The sequence below is a fragment of the Uloborus diversus genome, chromosome 10, assembly GCF_026930045.1.
Source record: "Uloborus diversus isolate 005 chromosome 10, Udiv.v.3.1, whole genome shotgun sequence".
NCBI classification, from domain to species: domain Eukaryota; kingdom Metazoa; phylum Arthropoda; class Arachnida; order Araneae; family Uloboridae; genus Uloborus; species Uloborus diversus.
The window spans coordinates 103,450,477-103,471,669 of NC_072740.1; the positions used below are offsets into that span (position 1 = coordinate 103,450,477).

General features: G+C 32.6%; 1 protein-coding gene across 1 annotated transcript in view; it reads left to right on the forward strand.

Annotated features, from left to right (window-relative positions):
- Nucleotides 1–4,891: 4,891 nt before the first annotated feature.
- The window catches only part of LOC129231301 (eukaryotic translation initiation factor 4H-like), a 58,096-nt gene continuing 41,794 nt past the window's right edge, over nucleotides 4,892–21,193 (forward strand). The window contains exons 1-2 of the mRNA XM_054865588.1: nucleotides 4,892–5,006; nucleotides 19,919–20,033. Of these exons, the coding sequence (XP_054721563.1) occupies nucleotides 4,978–5,006; nucleotides 19,919–20,033 (144 nt within the window). The 5' untranslated portion in view covers nucleotides 4,892–4,977. The remainder of the gene's footprint in view (nucleotides 5,007–19,918; nucleotides 20,034–21,193) is intronic.

The window sequence follows — 21,193 nt, forward strand, 5'->3', positions numbered from 1 at the left end:
CAACAAAAAATTCGAAAAATGGAGGACTACAAAAGACACAAGAGATATGCACGAAAACGAAAAGAAACGTATTCAACAAGAGTTTCTTGAGAAAGTCGGCATCAAAGTGGACTTTGTTAAGCAGGGTTGCGGATCTTCAAATAATGGCAACACATCCAGACGTTTTTTCAATGATTGCAAGGTCACAAGTGCAAAAACGGGAGTCGACGAAAATCTAATCCACCGGATCGCTACCATTCTGGAAGTCATAAACAGCAATGCAATGACTGACCCAGAGACAAGGACGTAGCCAAGGGGGGGGGGGGTCCATGGGGTCCGGACCCCCCCTTCCCGAAAGACCACTGTCTGCTTTTTCTCGGTTGTTGCACCTCACGACAACAAAAATTTTCCAAAGAGAGAAATTTTATGAAACCCGGTATTTTCCCCTTAAATATTCCCATTTATCGACAATTTTCCCGCGTCCGAGTCAATTCAGAACACGAGAACCTCGTGAAATAACTGCGGGTTCCCAGTTGCCGCCGGTCTCTTCCTGTGTCGCGAAGAATCCGTCCGAAAACGACGAATTTCCAATTCAACCCAACTGGGTTGTGACCCTTGAAATTCGGCCCCTCTCCCTCAGCCACCAAATTGCTATCGGCAAACTAATTGAAAACAAACATTCCCCAGTCTCATTGGGGTGGTTTTCTTTCTTTCTTCTTTTCGTTTTGACTCTTTTCCCGTTTGGACTTGATTTCCTAGACACATGCTGCACGAAGGACAGCCAGAGTGAGGTGCATCCCTGGTGAATTAGTAATTGAAATTCCTATTATCTTCTGTTTTAACACACAGTTTTTTTCTACCACGCGCTTAGAGGAAACATATCTTGAACAAAATTGTAATCAGAAGAAAATTAAGTGTACATAAACTAGGTAAGTTGTAGTGTTTCCTTTTAAAGTTTTCTTAACAATACGAGCAATTTATGTGTTAATATGTTTTCCCATTTAAAAACTAAGTTCCGACAGCAACGAAAAAAAAATTCTACACATTTCGTGTGATTGAGGATGAGAAAAAATAAATATTAATTATTATCTTATTTTTGAACTTTATATTTTTGGTATGATTTATTTCAGATTCATTTTATATTTTGATTAATAATCTTATTTAAACTTTTAGTTTATTTTTGACAATAATAGATTACTTATCTCCCCGGAAGCTTACAACTTTTAAACTGTAATCCTGAAAAGTTCGGGTTTTTTTTTTTTTTTTTTTTTTTGAACATAAGTGAATAAATAAATTTGAAGTTGATGCAACGAAATTACTTTTCGCTGTATCAAAATTTCATGAAGCGAAGAATGAAATTGAAAATTACTTGAATATTTTACTGTAATCAGTTTATGAAATTGCAAGTTCGGCCATATTAACACATGTAATTTAAAAGTAATAATTAGAAATTCGTACTTTTAAATCTTACTGAAATGTGAGTCTATGGTCCCAAGAGAAGAGCAGCTGGTCATTTTTAACTGAAGAAAAAAATCTTTCTTCGATGTGGTTCCGTTTTTCAAGAAAAGCATATTTGTATTTCTTTCATTGGAATAAATTTTCTTATTAGTATTTACCGCTTTTTTACTGAGGAATTATTTAATAAGCGTCTATGCATCCATCATTAGAAAATTGCGGAGGTAGTATTAAACGTAACAAAAAACGGATATGTGCATTTAACTATAAAATTACTAGGTGAAAGTTTCTGCTATTTACTGCGCATATAATTAAAAAAAGGTCAATGCGAGGTACATTTTCTTGTGTTTTTCACGTCTATATTAGATTTTTTTTTTTTTAATCTTAATTTCTTCAAGTTAAAATTATTTGCTATTTCTTGCAATAGAATATCTTTTACTAACATCACATAAAAGAAAGAGAAAAAAAGTCAATACCTACGTTATAAAATATGATATGCTTTCGAGAATACATGATGATTACAAAATCGCTCCTAGAATGGAAGTTATACCAATTTGAAAATGAAAGAATCAGAAGTGTTATTATTGTTAGATGAATTTTGGAAGGTAGATTTAAATCATTACTGGATTTTTAACCACAATCATTTTAAGATTTTTTTACAAAAGATTGTCTTTAGGCTTTTGAACATCAGATGACTGTTGAGCAAAAAATTTATAAACTGAGGCTATAAGAAACCTATAAGTTTTGATTTCAAAAATTGGCTAGCTTTATGCATATTACATATTGTTGAAAATGTATCTAATTTAATGCTACTGTATTATCGCAATCGCAAACGGGACGAAGATTACCTTAATGATCAAAATTTGACGTTTGACTCCAAATCATGAAATTTTCGAGTCGAACACTTGCTTACTGCTAATAAAGACAGTAAAGTAACCAGGTTATAATCAAATATTGACACGATAATTCGTAATAGAGTATATTGCCATTTTCCCTGTAGTTGTTTACAATTATATTTTTAATTTGAAAAAGACTGATTTGTACAGAAGTTTTTTTTGTATTGGCAGAATAAACTGAACTCGTGTTTGGTGGTGAGATAGGTGGGTGCGATGCCTTCTCTTGATCTTTTAAATGAAACATAAAATTGAAAACATCAGAGGAAAATCGCCAATAATGTTTAAATCATTCATGACCTTATAAAAAACATTTATAAAAAGCAATCATTTGCATTTTTTCCAAAATGTTGTTAAAATAAAAATACGTGGATGCTTAATTTCATTCACCATACATTCCATTACTCGACAGGTAAAAGATCTCTCAGGTATTCGTTTGGCTTGACAAAATTAAACCCCTAGTGCAGTTTCGCACCGAAGAGAGCTCAAGTGTCTCCATCTGGTGGAAACTCGGCATCGAAATTTCCTGTGCAGTCACATCTGCGCCTTAATGGTAGCATTTGAAAGACTAGATGCCATATCGGTGGTTCGCACTAGATCCGAAAAGGCTAAAGCCTCTAACGAAGCCCCATTAGAAAGAAAAAAAAAAACCATAATGGATCCTAAGATAGCTTATTTTACCAATTCGTTTTGCAAAAAAATAATAATAACGATTTAAAAAAAAAACGGCAATACGCATTTTTTTTTTTTTTTTTTAATGATTGCAACAAGGAAGTCTCCATCCATCAAAGAGTTAATAGTTTGTTCAAGTTTTTAAATGATGGTTAGAAATGATAATTAGAAAACGGATAAAATTAGAAACTTCATTCAATTTCGTATAATCAAAAGAATGTTATAAAGTAGATAAATAAAGAACTAGTTCAAGCTTTTTAAATGAAACCTTGCTAATATTTTCGTCGAGAGGGTGGTTGAATTTTGCCAGAAATCTTGTTCAAATCAGACAGGGTGGCGGAATTACGTTATATTGCATTCATAGTTATACATTCGACTCGATAGATATAGATTTCTTTATTTTTTTCAAATAAAATGACTTGTACATATTTTGTTGAAATATATTACAAAGCTTTAATATTTTATTAAACTATTACCTGCCTTTTCCAAGTAATCCATAAAACAGTTTTCGTTTTCCGATTTTCTTTTATTGTGAACTTTTTATTAATAGGAATTATATCACTCATTTTCAAAGCATCAGAACAGAGGAAGCTTATGTGATGGAATTTTTCTATCCATGTATGAAAACTTAGTATGGGAAAACTTTTAGTTTAATGTTAATTTTATAAACTGACAATAATTTTTTTGCCACTTAATGTAAAATTTTTGTTAAATAATTTTTTAATAAATGCTCTATCAATTTCAATTATTTAATTAATTTTAGTTAATTATCATATTTTAATAATTAGTTTTAATTGGATTTATTTTTTAACGTAAATATGAGCTACTAATTTTGCTTTAGCATGCCTCCTCTTTTGAAGTTCGTGAAACCTTGGACCCCTCCCCTTAACAAAGTTCTAGCTACGTGCCTGCCAGAGAAATTCCGACTATTCTCAAAAGAAACAGCAGAGCTGGCCATTGAGAAATATTCATGGTACTACATGCCATCCACAGTACACAAGATTTTGTTACACGGTGCTGAAATAGTGCAGAAGTCAATTCTCCCAGTTGGAATATTGTCGGAAGAGGCACAAGAAAGTAGGAATAAAGATTACAAGGCATTCAGGATCACCAACTAGCGGAAATAATGTCTCGTATATATCCACCAACGAAGACGTGTTCCACAAGCTACTGGAGATTTCGGATCCTTTTATCACGAACATGAGACCCGAACCAAAGAAAAAGCATCTGGAAATCAGTGAGGCAGCTAAGGAACTGTTTATCTAATTTCCTTGAATTTGAATTGGTATGTATTCTTTCAATTTAAACAACTATTGACTAAGAATCTCAAGCTTTATTAAAACTCTCCAGGTCTTTAAGCTTCCTTGAAGGAATCATTTTAGGCAATATTTAATTTAAATATATGCTCAACATACTTGTTGCAACTTGTTTTTATAAGTACAACCTGTTTCGGAAATTTAAAAAAAAAATTTATATTTCCAATAGTCTTTCATTTCCTAATTAGTTATTTAATTAACTTCAAAATGTCAATAAAAACAGTTGAACTTGATGTATTTTTTTGTTCTTTTTTGAATGAGACCGGCCCCAGCTTTCTATGTTAACCCGTTCTCGAGATATTGAATTTTTTCCACTTTTTGGCCATTCGGTCCCACTGTGCGACGCCCGTGAGTTACATCAATTGTTGCGCTAGACGAGCTCGACCGGGAGCGACCGGTTAGTTAATCACGTGCCAGCTAATAATCACGTGCTCCAATCAACCAATCAACTGCTTAGAATGATAACCGCCGTGGTAACCGGTTGATCATAGAACGATTCGGTTAGTAACCAGTTACTTACCGGTCGACCGGTGAGTTTCGTCGAACGCAACCCCTGAATGTGATGGAGGAAAGGTTTTTGTGACTAACTACTCTAATATTTCTAACATTTTTTATCTTTTTTGGCAACGCCGCACAAGCATTCGTTTAAGTTTATATTAATCATGGCTAGAAGATACGAGCATGGCAATAGGTATTTGGAAATATTACTTAACTTTAGCAGTGTATATTTACATTTGTTCATGATTTTTATTTAAGCTTGTAGATTGGTTTACTCGGCTAGCATTTACTAATTGTCTTTTATTGTTGAACGGCTCTTAAATAAAGAAAAGCAGTTAACTGCTTCACGTTTTTTCGCATTGTTTACAGGCCCACTTGGTTAATTTAGAGATAAACCTTTTATGCGTCAAATATGTTTTTATTTATAATATTTTCGAGAAGTTTCATCAGCATTCTTGACTCACGGTTTATTTTTTGAATGTCTCTCCCGTTATATATAATATCTGCGAAGACCGGTTTTTCTTTTCATGCCGCTTCCGACTTGTTCACGTTGTGGGATAATTTTGATGAAGTTTTGTCTAAAAAATCATTCATTCTAATTTTTATGCTTTTGTTACTGTAGTTATAATTTTTTTCCTCTTAAAGTAAAGAATTCAGCTTCACGGGTAAATTTAACCAAGATGAATTGCATTTTGTATATTTACCGCTTCTTGAAATGTGACAGGTTTTTCGTTAATTTCTTTAGCAAATCATGAGTAAAATTTTAAATTCCCATTGTTGTTAAACATAAGGCATTTTCCAGATGTTTGTTATCAGGGGTATACATTGTCGGAGCTCGGTTGCTCTACTGCATTTCGAAGATTCCCCCCCCCCCTTTCACATTAATGTTCCCATTTAATTATTGTCCAATTTTCAACACTAAGCGTTCATTTTCTCTCCCTCTCATTTTTAATAAGATTTTCATATACAGTCGAACCTGTTTATCTCGAACCTGCTTATCTCGAAAACCTGAATATCTAGAATATTTTTAATTTTCCTGCATTTGCTGCCGAAATTCAATGTATTTTCCATGTTTATCTCGAAAAAACCCCCCGAAAACCTCTATATCTCGAATTCCAGCAATGCGGTCATTTTCGGATTCCAAGCCCAGTAGTCTTCAAAACAACTAACAACAACTTCCCTTAAACACAGAAACAGTAGTATGTCCTCAAAGGCAGAGAGGGCAGTATAAAAAAGACAGAAATGCATCCAGGAATACGTTGGTTTTCTAGGAAGACCAATGAAAAGACAAGCGTTTCGAGCACTTTTTCGGAAGCAGAGCAGAGGGCAGAGAATGGGACAATGAGGTGAGGGGTGAACTTGACCGATTTGAAATGTGGGGTGAGCTTTTCAAGTTCGTGGTTAAAGGTCATTCAAATTAAAAGCCGTGAAAAAAAAGATGAAAAATATAAATTCTAGAATTTTTGAACGGCAATCTATTAATGAAAAAAATAAAATAAAATAAAATGGTTCCTCCAATGCAAGTACCAACATGTTCCAGTAAGTGGATAAATGCTACAGAGAAAAATGGAAGATTTTTCCAATGATAGATTTTTCAGCCATTGCCAACCTCAAGAGCATAGTTGAATCCAAAAAAATTAGGCACCAAAAAACAAACTATTTTGCTTGAAAAAGGAAAGCTTAAAATTTCATTACTGTCAAAATGATTTTTTAACTTGCACTAAAGTACTTGGTATAAAATAGTAGAATAAATACTTAACAAAACTAGTACGGAAGAATTTTAATCTTTTGCATGTATTGTCTGTAGTATAAAATTCAAACTTTCATCATCAGATTCCAAATTTCAATAAGTTTCTCAAAACCTTCGTATCTCGAAACCTCTTTATGTCTAATTTTTTTCCCTTCCCTTGAAATTCGAGATAGACAGGTTCGACTGTAAATGTTTTCCAGAACTCGAGAGTTTTGAGCCTCATTGCCAATAGTATAATACTATCCTTTATATAAGGGCAGTCATGGCATGTCTGCAGGAAATATTCTTGTGCTTTATGACCCTCTGTGGGCTAACATTCTTATTGAATATTTTTAAAGTTTACTATTTAACATAAAATGAAAATGTTCCCGTATTGGCCAAACATAGAACTATTTGCCAAAAGAAAATTTCAATTAAAAAACTTTATGAAAGTCATTATTTTACCAAACTCGTCTGAATAAAGCATTAAAATTTTATTTCAGAGATGAGAGCTCTCCCCAGCCCTCCCCTGGGAAAAAAAAGAAAAACAGCATGTGTGTTGGCATATCGAATATTCGCTCAATCTACAAGAACATATGACAAAAATTTAAATTTCTATAAACACGACTAAAATTTGCATATTAAGTATAAATATATTGGGCAGTTGGGGAACAATGCAAAAAATATGTTATGTATTATTCCTGATTCTTACAAATTGATTTTAGCCTCAGCAAATAATTATCAAAAAAAAAAACTGTAAAAGCCCAAGATAGCAATTATTATTGCAGACATTGATTTTTTATTTTTTCAACTAGCAGTGCCCTCACGGGGATTATCGTGCCAAGAAGTTAAAGGAAGTCTGTTGAACCCAAAAACTACGTCCCCCTCCCACTTGCCCTTCTTCTGATGTGAAATGATCATTTTTCTTCAACTAAAATGCATACACACCTTTTCAAAAGACCTATTAAAGTGTCTTTCAAATTTAAAACTATTTGCTAAAATACTTAAAAATATTAGCAGTAGCTTTAAAACTCAAAACAATCCTTCAACTACATAGTTTGTCGCTTAACGCACCCCCCCCCCCCCCCAAGAAACCACACTTCCGTAACCCTGGCCTTTAGCGAGTGAAACGGTTTTTTCCCCCTGCAGTTTAAAGTTTCACCAAATAATCAATGCTATAATAAAAAGGTTATGAAGAACAATCACAATTGAATGATACAATTCAAATGATTTACTTAGATAAGTAACTATCATCAACTATAAGAACAAAAACAAACATTGAAGAAATAGGGAAAACAAAACCCAATGTTTTTTATTTTATTTTATGACCAACAAATAGCACATATGGTCCTACAATGAAGTCACATGGTACAGTTATATTGAATAAATTTCATTCCAGAAAGTGTTATTTCAGTAGTCCTGAGTAATTTTGAGAAAACTAACTTTATTTTATTTAATGGTTTTCATCAAGATTGCAGGGGAAAAATTGGAACTCCTTTCTTAAAGTAAGTTCCTTTAGTTCGACATAATTGGCAATTTTTTCATTTTTTTGTGAAAAAGAAAAATTATGACCTTGCACAAAATTTTTTAAAACTTTTTTTTCCTCTTAAATCTTAGTAATTATAACAATATTCTATGATTTTTCTTTTGATTAAAAAGAAACAAATTGCATGCTGATGGTGAATGCTTATTGCTCTTTTTAAATAAAAATGATTTATCAAAAAATCGGGTTTAATATGTTGATCTTTAACTTTAATATTTTTCCCTCTACACACAACAGAGAATAAGGTAGTTACAAAGTTTAATAGTATTTATCATTAAAATTATAATAAATCAGGGTGGCGACAGATCAGGGAAAAGTCTGGGAACTTTATTAACCAGGGAAAAGTTAGGGATATATCAGGGAATTTCGAAAAAATAACAAACAATCAGGAAATATTGATTTTATGAAGAATATGGTTTTGCTTTACAAAATTAAGTATCCTAATTCCCTACGCATTTTCCGCCAATTATCTGTTCAAAAAAATAAAATAAAATTAATGAGGTGCGATTATACACTGCCGCATATTTGTGCATCTTTTTTCCTCAATTTCAAAGTATTGGATCTTGCTTATTAACCACAGGATAAACTCCTTAAGATTGCTTCCGTGCCTGTTAGGTTGTTTATTTTACCTAGCTTGAAATTTCCTTTCACGCTTTCAATGTAACGTAAAATAAACAACCATACAGGCAAAGAGGAAGCCTTCATTAATGCCTTATCTCCTTTGCCTTTTATTCCATTGTTTCGAAGTGATTAGAGTACTGTAATCATGATTTCAAGAAGAAATCTTTGGTTTTTGATTTAATACTGATAAAAGCTTAAAAGTTACTTCTTCTCGTTTTTAATTTAATTGCTAAAATTGAACTTTCAATCAAGAAAAACCTTACCGTTATACTATTTGCTGTCACCGCAGATTATAAAGGTTTTATTTTCTTCAGACTTAAATGATTCTTTTATTTCATAACCAAGTTGTATTCTTCTTTTATATATTTTGAAATTAACTAATTGTTTTTTTTTTATATTTTATTTTCTTGCATTTCAAAGTTGTTTGTTACAAAAGATCTCTAAGATTTTTTTCGTTACATACTGAAAGCACACATTTGAAATAGAGTTAACTTGTGTACTTAAGTAAATATTTTTATTTTTTTATTGTTAAAATGCTGTATTCATTCATTAAAACCTATGAGCTTGATTAGATAAAAGCTCCCTATAGGGGATATCACATGAGAGAAATAACGGGACATCGCAACTGCAATAGGAACCGTCAACGCTATCTGGAACTGATTTTTCGGAAGGGAAGTTGCCTACAGGGTTGCTGCCGGTTGCGCGGACGGTTGCTCGATTTGTTCACAACGGGGGCTACCATTTTTTAGTTTACATCCATGTGCTTGCACTTGTTCATTGCTTTTTGTCAATTCCGCATTTGGTTGTCACACTGCGTCGCTTTAATTTGACACTTATGGATGAAATTAGTAATCAAATACTTAATGCAGCTTTAATTGTATGTGGGTTTGTGAAAAGATGGCAAAAAAAAAAAAGGGAAATAATCAAGGCAATGATTTCAGAGCTAGAGCATCAATTATTATTTCATGCAGTCTCCAAAGCTCCTCTTGTTAAATTCATATTTGAGTTTTAACATTAATTTGTAGAACTTATGGTGAATATTTCAGAAAAACAGAAAACTTTTATTACTATTAATTGAATGTTTGATTTAAAGTGATACTCTTGTTACATTTAAAGAAGACATACAGAATATATGACTTCTCTAGGCTTATTTTCTCCCATAACTACTAAATTAAATCTTAATTTTAGATAGGAATTATTAGTCACTTATTGACAGGTAAGAAGAAATTTTAATTCTAACAAATTATACCTAAATTCATAGCTAAAAACAACATGAAAAATTAAAAAAAAAAAAAAAGCCAGCAAACTCTGATCAATAGGCCTTTCATAGTTATTTTTTTAAATTTCGAGATCATAAATATATTGGAGATGTGCTAACACTTTAACCTACACAAATATAACGCCACTAGATACATATTGCACACAGGAAAATCTGGCCGAGTTTATTAAAATAGTTCCGGACATTTAAAAATAAAATGACGCTTTAAAAAATGTAATAAAACGATGAAGCGCAAAAAAGCCAGTATTATTTAAAATGTACAATTTTGAAACTTTTTAAAAACATTCTTTTAGTCAATTAATAAAATCATTAAAATTTCAGTTAAATATGCTACATGTATATAACTGGGATTGCAGACTGAACTTTCATAATTTGAGCTGCAATTAAATATTTTGCTCTGTGAATGGCATTTCATCATTTGTGAAGTCAGACGACAGAAATGTAAACAATGAAAGCGCAACGATTTAAGTAACTTTTTAAAAATATTAAACAAAAACAAATTATTTAAAAAATGGTCAGATCCTATGTTTTTAAGCATGCTCTTTCAGAAAAAAATACGTTTAAAATTTTGAAAACGACCCCATTGTAACATTTGTGCAAAACAATTTTCAAAAACCCAATGAAACGAAAAGCACCAATATAAATTAAGAAATGCATAAAATTCGCACTGATGTTAACTAACATATAAGTAGCAACTTAAATTCAAAATCAGATGCAAAACCAAAGGTTAAATGTCGCTCATCCGTTTTTTAAAGTGTAACTGAAAATTTTTGAAACATAAAATAAATAGAACAATAAAAAGGAATTCCCACATTTCTTTCGCCACAATTGCAAAAGTATTTTCCAGTGACGATGCCTGACGTCACGAAATCCCAGCGCCCAGATTGGTTCCTTCGTAACTTGCCCAGAATTAAAGGCAATTTTTTCTAGCGGAGGAAAAAATTTGCCCCTATACGAGCAACTGCGAATTTCCATAGCACAGGAGAATTTTGGATCGATTGTTTGTGGAAGTGAGTAGAAAAACCGGTTCCAGATAGCGTTGACGGTTGCGATGTCCTGTAATTTCTCTCGTGTGATATCCCCTTATGAATGGATGTCAAAAGGTTTCATCTGTTTTGCATAAATATGTCAATTAATTATATAAGAATAACTACATTACTTCTATTCTTTCACTATTACTTGTTATTCTTGCAACAATTATTATACTGTTTGAAAATTTAGTTCAAAATAATTTCACTTACTTTTTAGTTCTACCATAAATACACACATGTTTTTAAGAGTGATTTTAATAGTTTTTTAAAATTCTTATGCTAAGTGGTTTCTGGAAGTAAAGTATTAAAAAAAAATTTTCTGTAATCTCTCCATTGTAGAAAAATTTAATATACTGTTTTGTAGTATTTTTTTTTTCCAAAAAAATTAACTCGATGGTTTTTTTACCATTTTGTTAAAAAAGTAGCATCTTTTTAAAATATATCTCTCCTTCAACAACTTAAAATGTTTAAAATACTGCATTCTATAGAAACATACTATGGATTTTAAGTAGAGCAAAGAAATGAAACCATTATCATTGGTAACATAAATCAGGGAAATTTGGTGAACTTAATAAGGGGAATCAGAGAAAAGTCGGGGAACTTTTTTCATAGTTCCTGTTGCCACCTTGTAAATGTTGTTTGAGTTAAGCAGTCCAATGTGCCCCACCAGGTGGACCAATGTGCCCCAACGGTGGGGCACGTTGGTCCACTTTAGATGGTTCCGTTAAAAAATTAATGTAAAAAAAGTTTATCAATTCAACACTTCCAAAAAAATATGTGGTGTTGAGAAGTGTTTAGCAATACTAATTGTAGAAAATCGAACTAATCCGCTGAATTTTTTATGAGAAAAAATGATAAGTAAAAAAGCGGACCAATGTCCCTCACCTTCCCTTATACATGTAAAAAGATGTGAGCTCATTGAAGCAAAGTCATATATTCTATTTACAAGCTCACGTCTTCTTGCATTTAAAAATCGGTTCTTTAACACTAAAATACATGTATGCAAGTGTAGTTACTTTTTTGCACTTTTAACTTTGCGTTTTTTTTTTTTTTAATTTTTATTTTATGAGAGTATATTTTTTGTTATGAGTTAAAAAAATTTCATTTCCTGCATGTGTTCAAAAAAGTGAAGGTTTTTGTTTGCTTATGATACTTTTATCAAAAGTTTCCTATAACTAACTCTGGTACAGATGTGATATACCCCCCCATTTGGCGACATCCGATTTTTTTACACAAAATTGAAATATTTTTCTCGCCAATGAGGCAATAACTTTTTAAGCATGGCATCCCTGGCTAAACTAACCAGTGTTTGGCAACCTGAAGGCAATCTTGTTCAAACTTGTTAACTTGTTAGCAGTCCATGTTGGATAAATTGTTTTTTCGTGCAATATAACCTTCAGGGATGAAAATCTTCCGCGGATCAGCGATTTTCCGCTTTTTGTCTTTTTTCTTTTATTTCCGCGGTTTTTAGGTTTTAAATTTTCAATGGCGGCATATATCGGTCGCGTCATCGGTGAGACGACGTGCAACGATATAGGGACAATGACAATACGATGTCGTTTACGATACAAAAAGCGGGAATCGTCATAATGGTGCGTACTTACGATATCGTCAGAATACCGCAAAATCGATATAGGAAAATATCGGTGTTAAACAATAACGACACAATATCATTTACTTCGTCGGTACCAGGGATAAAAATCTGGGCATTCGCGATTTTCCGCTTTTTGTATTTTTTCCATTTCCCGGCCGAGGATTTTCAAGTTATCGATTGCGATCTTCCTGCCATGATTTTTGCTGATTCACGTGTTCTTTTTAAGGTAGAAAGAAGAGCTCTGAGTGGGCAGGGGGAAAGGCTTGAGAATGACGTAGCAATCGTAAGCGTTTACACATTTTCGCATCCACTTCCATAACACTCTCTCATTTCTGTCTACTATGCCATCCTACCACTTATAGACCTTTATAAATTTTTGTAGACTATTATTTTCAACCCTTCTTGTATTTTATTTTTTGCTGAAGACATGTACTCTTATTGTTTTGCCACTCCCATTTCGCAGTCACTTTCAAGCGATTGCGCAAATACCCAGTCACCTCCCTTCTTCCCCGACCTTCCCATCAAGATTTTTGCTTAAGGTAATCGTTCTTTGGGTAGAAAGAATGAAGTATCTTGTTGTGTGTGTGTAGGGGGGGGGGAGAAATGCAGGAGAGTACTTTGCAATCGTTAGATGTAGCTTTTGAAATCCGACTGCATTCGCTTGTTTAACACTCCACTCTCTCATTTTTATCTGCTATGCCATTCTGCTGCTTAGACATTAATACCTTTTTGTAGACTATTATTTTCGCACAACCATTCTTACATATATATTTTTCTCCCGAAGATTGCCACGCCCATTCAAGCCAATATCATTTGTCAGATTTAGCTTTAATGCTTACCAGAGATTTTAATGAATTCTAATTTATTTTAATTATATTGTGCTATTTTATTATGACATGCATGTAAATATAGTAAATAAAAGATGCTTATACTCTCCAAGCATGACATAGTGTTTAAAACTGTTTTATTAATTTTAAAGTAATTATTTTTATGCTAATGCTTAAAATGACCATCAAATCTCAGAAACAGTTGTAGATTGATTTTAGTTTTTTTTTTGAGCAATCACGGTTGCTTATTGTTCTCACTTGACGATTTTGATGTCTTATGATTTTATTTTCCCCCTGCCTCCCTCTGCAGCACCACTGTCGACCCGCCGGCCCCTCCCGCCGCTGCTCCTCTAGCGAAAACCGTCTCCTGGTTGCGTGCCTATCCTATACACACGTATACATACATACACTTACACACACATACCCACACAATCATGCCTGCACACAGATACAACAGAGCTTCCCCCAGGATTAAAAAAGGGCAGGGTGCTGTTTTTCAAAAAAGGGCACTTTTTTGAGAAAAGGGCACTTTTTCGAAACTAAAAAGGCATGTTAATTATAGCTTCAAAGCATCAGTGGATATAGTCGTAGGATATTACTGTTATTCCTGGGTTCAAATGTCTTACTGTCGCAACAAAAAAAACTTTGAAACATTTATGAATTACTTCATAGGACATTTGAATAGTTTATAATCATTTTCAAAGGAGGCGATTGGGACTAAAAATTTGGGAAGAGGGAGGGGGGGAAAGGGAGGTTAAAAAAAGAAAGCAACTAAAAGCCATAGGATTTTTAGCATCTGCAAGAAAAAGGAAAGAAAAAAAAAAGAAAACAGTACAAAATTTTGCTAAGGCTGAGTTTGAGAGCATGTGAGTGGTAATTGATGCAAATCTAACAGCTTAACTCACATTTCTCTTAAGATTTTGATGAATTATGTACATAATAACTTTCCCCAACGACACACTTTAACATGAATTAGACTTACATTAGTTACCAGAAAGTACTTTGAGCTGTCACAAACATTTGGTAACAATTTCATTAAGCAAGAATGGCTTGTTTATGTAAAACAATTGATTTACTAATATCTAAACAATGAATATATAAAGTAAAAGTTTCTGCTTGTGGCTAAATAATGTTTTGTAAGCAGATATACATAAGTAAAACAAATTATTATAATCTGAAAATTTGGGCATTCTGCTTTTTTTTAAAAATAATTTCTAGTTTTGATTTCTAAATTGGAAAACAAAGAATGAACTATAAAAGGGGGAGGGGGAGGAAAACTAATTCTTTCAGCTGTTACTAGCTGTAACTTAAGACTTCCCAGTAAGCAAAATATCTTGCCTCAGTATTGCATAAAGGTTGACATGCAAGAAAAATCATCTTGCATTAATACTGCCTCAATGTTGTTATGTTACTCCCTTTATGCTGTCAGCAGGCTGCCACAATATTGACTGACAAGGTGTATGCAGCATAATATCAGGAAAATATCAAGGTAGGCTGCTTTTGTAACATTGCATACATATTGATATGACAGGATAATATCAAGATGTTGTCATGACAGCATGAAATCAAGGTCTAGGCAAGATGATCTTGCTTTTGTAATCTTGCATACGTATTGATATGACAGGATAATATCAAGATGTTGTCATGACAGCATGAAATCAAGGTCTAGGCAAGATGATCTTGCTTTTGTAATATTGCATACGTATTGATATGACAGGAAAATATCAGGATACATTGACATGACAGTATGAAATCAGCACGTTTGCAAGGTGTTTTATCCATTTATTTATTTGTATTATTTTCACTTCAAACTCGAGAATTAAATTTCATTCTTTAATTATTTCTGTTATTCTTCAAGATAGTTTTCTAGCCTGAGAATATTTTCTTAAAGCTGACATCTGATCGGAAATTCATATAAAGATATTAATAGTACTCGCAATTTAATTTAAAAAATGAAAGTTTCTTCGTTTTGCGTAATACTTGACTTATTTTTTACATTCATGCTTCTAATTGTATTATAAAGACATAAAATGCCTAGTTAGGAATAATTGCGGAAGTTTTTATAGCACATTTAAGAGTAAAGGTAGCAAAATAATAAATAAATAAATAAATACAATAAAGTACATTCTCAAATGGATGTCAGCATTGAAAATATCCCATGGACAAAACATATGAATTTATCTTAAAGAATAAAATAAATACCTTTGAATAAAATTAATCTTACGTGAGATTGAAGTGATAATATGAAATTCTGGGCTTCATGTCCTTTGTTTCAAAGTCTAGGGACGAAAAAAGTTATTTTCGGCCATTTCTAATATTGATCGCACATCGTCTGCGATATGACTTGTTTAGTACTATATTAATAAACAAATATAGTTATCAGTCATTCATAAGTTTTTCCTAAAACAATACTATTCCACACTAATAACTAAGCAACCAACTTAACGAAGCCTAAAAGAATGCAACGCCACGTGCAGCACCTCTGAACCGATTGAGGTCGAAGCAGGAAGAATGTGCCAGCAAAGCGAGGGACGCTGGGCAGAAAGAACTGTGCGCATGCGCAAGTATCAACGAAGGTCCACCTGTTCTATTGTGTACTAATTACCTTGACGGCGACAGCATGAAATCAATATCATCTTGACGGCGACAGCATGAAATCAATATCATCTTGACGGCAACAACATGTATGCAATGTTGTTATTGTAAGATAATATCAATATTGATATTTTAAGATGAATGCAATGTTGCATACGTGTTGTTATTGTAATATTGCTTTTTAATCTTTATGCAAGCTTTATGCAGTATGAAACACGTCAATATTGACGCCGTCAGTATAATATCAAGATCTGTCAAGGTTGATGCAAGAAATTTTGCTAGTAGGGTTTTAAATCCAAAAGTAATAATTGCTCTTGGAGTAACCACCACCATAAGGAAACAAAAACCAATAAACAGCACCAGTTTCAAAGCACTTAGTATTTATTTTCAATAATTAAAAGTCATTTGTTTTCATTTGAAATGTCAAAAGTCATCCACATTTGACTTTTACATGCTGAATTCTTTTTATTTTTGTCATATTTGTGCGTTTCTTTGATGCCACGTGTCACGCGAAATATTAGCGTTTTGCTGTTAATCTGCAGCAATCTTTTAGCATCTGCTTTCAGTTTTCGATATTTCTTATTATTTTTTGAGTAGTACACAATGTGAAGGAAACTGAGCAAAAATACAAACGTATTTTTCAGATAAAAAAATTATCGGCGTGCGTATAAAGCATAATAATAAAACAGAGCATATTATCCGATAAAACAGCTGTTTTAGCAAATAATCGTGATTTTGATTAATTTAAACTGAAATAAAATTTAAGGAAAAAAAAAGAGATTAAATTCGCAGCGCAGGAAAAAAAACGGAAAAAAAATGGCGCGGATTTTGGACGTTGGCGGATTTTAGGTCGGTGGATTTGTGGCGCTCCATTGCATCTACTTAATTCTAATTCAAAATGGAATAGCACTATTAAAAATATGAATTTGATTGGAAGATTATAAAATGCAGGGCTAACTTAACGTTTATCTGGCTGGAAGAGAAGTAGAGTTTTCTTAACATACATGTCAGTTGGACAAAGAAACACTTCCCTTGTCATGAAGCGATAAGGAGGAAGGATGACAGCCAGTATTCTTCCCTACAGCCCTCCATTATTGAATAAAGGGCGATGGGAAGCCTGAGGCAAGGAGCAAGGAAGTGATTCTGGGAATTCAGCAGTGGCTTATCAGTAGTGTTCCCAAAAGTGAAAGGTCCTTGGAAGAACATTGTTAAGTCTCTAGAATGCCCAGTAGGCCACTTTTTATCCCTTGTGGTAACTGATAATGGAAGGCATGCTTAGCTCAATGGCAATCCTAGTTGAGAGGCGAGGGGGAGGGGCGGATGTCCGCTGTTTTCAGGTAGAAGAAAGTCATTGTGGGAAAACAATGGAAAGGGACACTGGCTCCTTCCTTTTTCTAGTAAAAATCTTAAATCCAAAGGATGCCAGTTCATGAACAAAAAGGCAATTAGGGCGCCGTTTTACCGATAAAACGGCAAGTTGGGCGCGTTCTAAGAATCAAAGGGCAAGTTGGGCGCGGCGCCCTCCCGCCCAATCCTGGGGTAGGGTCTAGATACAAACACTCACGCCTTCATACACATATGCATGCACACACACTCATCACTCCTGCCTGCACACAGACACAAACACACACGCCTTCATACACAAACTCGTGATTGCAAAAAACATAATTTGAATTCAAGATGTCAAAATTCAATTTTTCGTTTTTTTTTTACTGATTTGTATACAATATACCCAGCTGCTCGACAAAACTTCAAAATGCATCTCAAAACCACCACAAGTGCTCCTCAAATAGTTACTCCAAGGTTGGCAACACTGATATTGTCATTTTTAAATCATGTTGTATTGAGTGTATAATTATATGGAAATTTTATAGCATTTGACGTCACATTATAGTTTTAATTTCACCCAATTTGTGGGCTGATGAATAAAACAAATTTTTTTATTAATATTTAAAAGACAGCATGTTATCAATATATATGTATAATTTTACGTAATATTTAAAAAAAAAGTCCAAATTGTAAGCCGCGCAATTTTTCCTCTTTTTTTGACTTTGGGCTGTTTTCATCCCTGTACCTTATAGGAAAACTTATTTTGTGTTGGTTTAGATTCAGTAGTTGTGTTTTGATGAATAAATATTAGAAAATGCCAGTTTCTTAAAACTTGACCGTTAATTAAGAGTAAAATCCAAACTGAGGTGTGTCTCGGTAAGGTGCATTGTTTCACATGTTGTGTTTCAGACTGAGTGTGAGGATTTAAAGAACAAAAACGTAAGTTTTTATTTTAGAATTAAAAAAAAACTCTCACTTCCGAAATTCTTTGTTTTTACAAAATCTTGAGGATTTCTTGTAGTTTTTAACTTTATATTTATTGCATGTAAATTTATTTTACAAAAAGGTACAGTTATTTTATTCTAAAAGTTAATTCTTATCGATGCCAAGAACTATTCCAGTATATTCTGTAATGCCTCCTTTAGGTACTGAATTTCTAAAAATAAGTTGGCTCTACGAATTTATAAAAATATGAAGGTGTTATCTTATGTAAAATATAGTAGATAATTTTTAGTAGGTATTTTGAAAGCATTTTTGAATAACAAATTAATGTATGGTATTTTTGTATTGTTTATATTTGGGATGTTCTGTCGAGACATTTTTACTTTTCATACATCAAAATTTGAATAACTAAGCATTTTTTTAGCTGAAATAGTTATATTTTGGGGATGTTTTTTGCTTTAAACATCGCACATTGAATCTCTGTGCTCTTTTTAGTAGAGTATGAGAATTGTTTTTGTTCGACAAAATGCATGTTGGAAAATAGCTTTTATTTCTATTGGTATATATTTCTTTGGTGAGCTGTGATAGTAATTTGTTAATTTAAGCATTTTAAGTACCTACTACTAGTAATTTTTCTTTGTGTACAAAAACTTTCTAATTTCTGGTATTTTTTAAAGTAAATATTTGCAATGTTTTTCGCTGTGGTTTTATGTTTTTATATATATTGCCTTCTGAAGTGCTTAGATCATGTTTTTTTATCTGAATTTTTCCTGTTGGCGCTAAAAAAGCATCGCTAAGAACAATGTATGACATATGTTGTCATACATTGTTTTCTTGGCTACGCTTTTTTGGCACCAACAGGAAAAATTCGCCACGGGTGGGGAATATGACATTAGTTCCCTAACTCTTCATGACTACCAATCTTTATAACTAACTTTTCTATAAAAAACTATCTTAAGGTTATAGTTAGTTATAGGAAACGTCTATCTCAACATTTCCTATAACTAACTCTCAATGACCTTACTAACCAGATTCCTTGACACACTGCAAATTTAATATTGGTGTCAAAAGTTAGATTAAAACAGTAGCAATCGTACACTGGTGTCTGTGCATAGGTGTTTGGATTTGTAGCCTATGCATAGGTGTTTGGGATTTGTAGCCTATGTGGTATTGATGTATCAGTTTAGAGAGAAATTCTAAATCGGTGTTGGATAATAACCCCATTATTATCGAGATAAATTGCCCAGCCCCTAGTCCAAGTTGATACTATTTACTTTTTTATTTAAATTTTAACTTTTTTTTAAAATAAAAAATTGGTTTGCATTTCTTAATTATTAAGTAGTAGTAAATAAGTGATGCATGAAACACTGTTAAAACTTAAAATTATGAAACAAGTTGACAACCCTTTAACTCAGCATACTTAGGTGTTTCCTTGGGATATCCAGTTATCAAGGTTTCACTTTTTAAATTTCTGTGATCATTTTTTTCCCAGTACTTTGAAGGTTGTGTGTTCCTATTCATTCCTGATATAATTTTTTGTTCATTAAAAGTATTTTATTAAACTTAGAAAAAAAAATCTTTTTTTGACAAGCAATTATTTTAACCTTACTTTTAGGCACGATGGACAAACTCGCCCGTTACCAACAGAACCACCATACACATTATATGTAGGCAATCTTCCAAATGGTGTTGTTCAAGGTGATATAGAAGACATATTTCAAGGAATGAATGTAAGTTTTTTTGATGATATTTTAGCTGTTTAAAATGTATGAAGATATTCACAACTGTTATTAATTAGCCATACTTGATTGAGCCTTCAAGTATTTTAAGCTGTGCTTAGAAGATGTACAAATGATATGACTTTTTTTGCAATAGATAAATAAAAAAATGTTTGTAATAGGAGAATTTCTGCAAATTAAAAGTTATTTTAATTTATTTGGTTTTCACTGATTAAATCGGACTGTTTTATAAATGATAACTGATTTATCCTTTTTTTGACCTGGGTTTTCAATTTTTATAGTATGTAAGTAAAGTTTATGACAGCTGTGTATTAACACTCAATAATAATGATAAAAACATGCTTGTTAAAATAAAAAAAAAAACAAATTACCTGTTTTCTGAAAAAATCTTAACAGACATGGTCTCATTCCTTCCTCTTCCATTATTTTTGATGGGGTAATTAAGCATTTCTTCCCCAAAGTTAAGGATAAGATAATGAATGTTTTATTTTCCACATTGAAATAATTTTTAAACCTTTTTTTGGGGGGGGGGGGGATTATTCTTTTAGCATACTGGTTTTCAAAACTGAGTTTGAAAAATACATTTTTGCATTGTTCTCTTTCCATTTTAATTATAACAATGCATAAAATTCTTCATTTTTAGTAAAATTTGCAATATTTTTAATAATTTTCATTACAATAAACATCTAACTTGGTCATTAAGAGCTTTTTGATGTTGGGAGACTTGATTATTTCAATCTTGGCATCAGAAGATAAATATTGTTCTTTGCTTAGTCATAGCAATAATTAATCCATGATAGTACTGACAGAGGCCATATTTTTCTGCTGCAATTCAGGAATTCAAACATTATGACTTAAATAGTGTAACTTAAAGTGTTTCAGGCAGAACAGTTGGTGGTTTTAACCCGTTTAACTACAAGCATTATTGTATTAATGTCTATCACGACACCAAGAGACGGTAGTTTTGTCCTTGTTATGAACTCATCAGTCTGGAATAGTTGATACTATATGTAGTCATGTATAAGTCGAGAAATTTATTACAAAAAATTATGTTTAAAGTTAGTATGTCGACATATACGCAAGGCCGAATTTCCAGAAATTTTCCTAGATTTTAGTTCATCCTTTTTAAGTTGGTGCTTAAGAAGTAAATA